This window comes from Eptatretus burgeri, chromosome 13 (genome assembly GCF_056783735.1).
Source record: "Eptatretus burgeri isolate ZD-2024b chromosome 13, Ebu_testis_v1, whole genome shotgun sequence".
NCBI classification, from domain to species: domain Eukaryota; kingdom Metazoa; phylum Chordata; class Myxini; order Myxiniformes; family Myxinidae; genus Eptatretus; species Eptatretus burgeri.
Genome location: NC_140973.1, coordinates 9,865,916 through 9,870,915, shown reverse-complemented (window position 1 = coordinate 9,870,915; position 5,000 = coordinate 9,865,916). Strand labels below are relative to the sequence as shown.

At 41.4% G+C, this 5,000-nt stretch overlaps 1 protein-coding gene across 1 annotated transcript in view; it reads right to left on the bottom strand.

Annotated features, from left to right (window-relative positions):
- The window catches only part of LOC147013812 (twinfilin-2-like), a 43,891-nt gene that overhangs the window by 28,484 nt on the left and 10,407 nt on the right, over window positions 1–5,000 (bottom strand). The window contains exons 4-6 of the mRNA XM_085851058.1: window positions 1,335–1,430; window positions 1,085–1,189; window positions 763–888 (exon numbers count right to left, since the gene is read on the bottom strand). Of these exons, the coding sequence (XP_085707184.1) occupies window positions 763–888; window positions 1,085–1,189; window positions 1,335–1,430 (327 nt within the window). The remainder of the gene's footprint in view (window positions 1–762; window positions 889–1,084; window positions 1,190–1,334; window positions 1,431–5,000) is intronic.

The window sequence follows — 5,000 nt, the reverse complement described above, 5'->3', positions numbered from 1 at the left end:
GGTGTAGAGAGATGGGTGACATGTGACAAATCGTGTGTATCCATCGTCCCCGTGCTTGATTTAACTCAAAGTGAACGAGGTGTTAATGTCCAGAGTGGTCAACACGTGGAGCTGATTATAATCAGGTTGATTAAAACTCATTAAGATTGTGTATCGGGAAATAATTACTTTGAGCTCTTCAATCACCCTGGACAGGCCAGCGTACAGACGAGAACACCACGACAAGACTCAATCATTCAACAGTCCTGGTGAACATGTTCGAGTTGTGCCAGCAGAATTGGGACACTGAGCAGCAGTAACAACTCAGCGCAAGAATCAGAGTTGGACATTGTATGTAATGGTAAACTTCCTCCTTTGACTTTGGATGTCTATTTGACCCCCACGTTTCAAGATACAAGTTTCAAAAACATTACACTGTTGATGTGGTCAGTGCAACGTCACTCAGAAGTCACGGACCTGTACTGACAAAGATCCATTTAATTGGTAGCTGACCTGCACATTCGTTCATAATCTTGGATTGTAGTCGTTAGAGAATTTTCTTGGTTTGGCACTACGAAAAACATACGTAGACTAAAGGGAAGGAAAACCTTAAGGTGCATGTACAACCGACAAACAAAGACCAGCTTTCTCCATAAATTTCCTGATGTCACAAATGAAAAAAATAAAAGTAAAAAAACACGGTCAGTTTTGATTGCCTCGTGGCAGGTGTTTTATTTTATGAATGAATGATTGCACAGGTTCACAGTTCAATATAGTACTAACCAGTTGGATGTAATCAATCTTCCCATCTTTGAAGGAACGCATGGCTTCCAAGGCCTCTTCCTCAATGGGGAAAGCAATACCCTGCAGGTGTTGTTGTTTACTATCCACACTGACATCTGTTCTCACCTAAGTGGGATATTATGGCAAACAAGCTTAATGAAAACTTACATTAAAGATGCTGTTGATAAAATACAAAAAATTTGAGCAATGTCACATGATCGACCAAGTAAGGTGATGCCATTAAAGCAGAAGCAAAAAAAAAAACAATAAATAAATCAAAAGGTCCACAACAAAGGGGAACGAATAAAAAAAAATTAAGTACCTCGCTCAGTTTCAACTTCTGCAACTCGTTCTCTGCATCCGTCAGAGGTAGGGGTGCAGAATCATACTGCAAGGACTTCTTGTAACCACAGAGGCAAATATCTTCCTGGAAACACAAAATTAACAAAACACAAAAACTCCAACAGTTTGCGACAATTGAAGGAATCCACACAACATTCAGGACTCAAAGGAATTCAGTGTTCATCCACATAATATTGGTAGCTGCAATATCCTAAACATAACCCCCTCACCTTTTGTGTACCAAATAATTCATCCTTTATATGGCCGCCTCCAAACTCTTTCTTTACAGTGGCACGAGTCCCAGCATAAAGCATTTTCAGCCTCACCTAGTCACAGCACAAATCGATCAAACCAGTGTACTGCACAACTTATGAATGATCACACAAGTTACAATGGAATCAATTACAATGTATAGATTATTATTGTTATTATTACTTGGCCCCAAATTTTGTTTGCCAAGTATGTCGGTCCGTTTACCACAAGATTTTTGGCCACAGTTTTCAAACAACCGTTCTGAATTTTTTGTTTTGTTTTGTGTGCGTACGTGGCCGGACAAGGACAGCAATGATTAATGTTGGTGAAAATCTGAATCCAGATCCGGATCTGGGAATTTTTTAAGTCATTCTTCACCATTGAGGAGAGATAGGGCCAAAACGATATTTAGCACAATATCTCAAAAGGTTATGGATGGATTCACATGAGACTTGGTTGACAGGTTGGGAGTTCTGTTTTACTGTTATGTCATCCCACGAGGATTTTTTTTTTTGTCATCTGTCATCCCTGTCTTTTTCTGTCATCCCACGAGGAAGAATTGATTTAATTTTGGTGAAGATCCAAATTCAGATCCGGATATGAGAATTATTTAATTTTCAACTGATTCTTCACCATTGAGAGAGGGGCTAAAAACTATATTGCATGATATCTCAAAAACTTGTGGACGGATTCGGATTAAACTTGCTGGACAGGTTGAGTGTGTGACGACGAATTGATTCGATTTTTGTGACGATACGAATCCGAGAATTTTTCAAGTGATGCTTCATCACTGAGTGATGGGGCCAAAAACTATGTATCACATGAGATTTCAAAAAGTTGTGGATGAGTTAGGTGACAAGAACAAGCAGATTCGATTTTGGTTAAGGTCTGGATTCAGATCTGACCTATCAGTGGGATTCAAAATTTAAACTATTCAACTTTGTGGAGGTATGCACTCCACTAAATGTCACTCAATGAGTGATTTTTCATTATTATTATGATTTTGTATGCAGACTGCAGCTGCTAGTTGCTTCATAAAAGAGAAGGCATGGCTGTGCTTCTGATGCAGTGCGATCTGTTGATAGTAAGCTGGTAATCATTTTGCTGACCACGGAATGATGACAGTCTGAGGTAACCCCCCTAGTGTTATTTAACGGATCGACAGGGGCTCAAACTAAAGACCCTACGATCTTAAGCTAGTCACCTTAACCGTTAAGCAAACGCCAGGCTTAATGTACAGATTGAGAACAACACATTTGGGGTTCAACACAGGGTAACGGACTAACAGAGCAAGAATGGTGAGTGTCACGCTTAGCAATGTTGATAATTTATTTATTTTTAAAACAATTCACGTATAACATGTAACCATCACCATCATGATGGAACGTGCTCAATACAGAGCGTCTGTTCTTCCAAAGCAGTTTCTTGGCAAGTGTTATACTGGGTGGTTTGCCATTGCCTTCACAGTATGAGTTAGGGCAGGAATTTGTAATTTGGTCATGGTGCCGGTGATGGCTCATCTACTCTTTGGCAAGGACACCATGGAATTTTTAACGCGTCCCAACGACTGCTGGCAGACAGGCTGCCAAGTTTAACGGCCATCCAAGGGACGGGGACCGCGTGCAGACATGCACACACCACCCTGCGAAACACCAGAATGACAATTTATCGCCGGGTTGGGGTTCAAACCAAGGTTAGATAGCTTAGAGCTGAGTGTGCATACCTCTAGGTAATCCTTATTAATGATTATATTTTATACATGGTTTAGGCTCATAGAAGAGCTAAGACACAGAGCAGATGAAGACAACACCAAGAGCAGGGTGGAGGGAGAATGTAGACAGACAAACAAGGGAGGCAGGTAACGATGAAGATACGGGGGCGGGGGAACACAAGGAGTGGACAAGATGGATACATAAGCAAAATTTAGCAAGGTGTGTGGTGCTTTAACGGATGTAGAAAAGATGACGGCTTTGGATAGGGGTTAACCTGTAATGATGGTGAACAATAGTATTGAAGACCAGTCGGGAAGAATGACATTGAAGAGTGTGGAAGGTGGTTCAACAGGCGGGAAAAAGAGGAAAAAACGAGTGGAGGTGAGCAGTGGTTCTGGATTTAGGCAGTTTCACTTGAAGGGGGTTGCTGGTGGACTGGATGGGTCCTGCAGATGCTTGGTTGGGGGAGGGGGGTGGAGGGTGACAGAGCACAGATAGCGCAGAGGGTGCAAGATTAGAAATGAGGTGGAAGAAGACAGAGATTACCGACCTGTTGGCGATGGCAAAGTGAAAGGTCCATCATGAGAGATTGCAAAGATCTTGAAAGCCTTGGTTTCCACAGCATCAAGCTGAGCAAGATGTGAGGCAGAAGAGTCAGCTCAGAGGGGAGAGCAGTTTTCCATAAAGCTGCAGATGAAAGCCTTGTAGGTGGATATGAACTCAGGTGTGCCAAGAAAGGACTTTGCACGATGGTGGATGCCCAATTGGTGTCTGGCTTTGAAGGCCAACTTTGAAATGTGGTTTGCCCAAGAGAAAGAGACAACCTCTGAGATGGTTGTTGAGAAAGTAGATGGGAGGGTTTGCGGAACAATACTTTCGGAGGGGGAGAAAGAGAGAAAGAAAGACAGACAGACAGACAGAGAGACAGAGAGACAGAGAGAGAAGAAAGACAGCAGAGACACAGCAGTGTATCTAATATGTGCTTAGGTGATGGTCAAGTTAAGTTGGGGTAGGGTGACAATTTTTTCCTTTTAAATCACCTTATTTGGAGTAAGGTTACGAATAAATAAATAAATAAATAAACAAACAAATAAATAAATACTATGTATATGGGAAAATCGTATCCGAAGAACGTTTCACATGTTGTCACATCTTTTAGGAATGCATCCACGACGTAAATCGGTGACTTGTTGTAGGCATTTCAGTCTCGGTTGCTGTGGATGCCATTTCAGGATATGGTTACAAATGTTCAAATGGTGATCACTATAGCCCATAACCTTTTTAGAGCACTTTTGTCCATCAACTTCCTGATGTTGAAAAACGGCCAGTTCTGATTGGTTTACGACAGGCATTTTATTTTACAGAGATACTTCTTGGGGGAAAAAATATATATATAAAAAAATTAAAGATTGAAGATGTACAAGTTCCTTCCAATTAATCAGCTTTGTTGCAGGGTATACAGTAGATTTCTCGACTTGCAACAACTCTGTCAAGTTTATCTGTTGCTTCTCAGAGGAAACAATACAAACAAACCAAAAAAAAAAAAAAAAAAATAGGACTGCAGGTCCTGAAGCTCACCTGGATCAGGAGCAACAGTCATTCAAACCCCCCCTCTTAAAACCACAATTTTTTTTTAATGCCATGAACAAACTTTGGCAAATCACGAGTGATGAAGGTCGTGGTCAAGTATCAAAATTGCGTGTGCAAGTTCGGAGAAGAGAGGAAATACCTATTTTTGTAGGGTGGGGTCAAACCCTCCCATACCACCCTCCCCACCCCCAGACCCTGTTTTTTTAATGCCATGAACAAATTTTGGTACATTATGGGTGATGAAGGTTGTGGTCAAGTTTCATCGAGATAGTTAGGTCACAACCCCATCAGCAGTTTCGGAGAAGTTGTTGCAAGCATTTATGGACAGACGGGTGGACGACG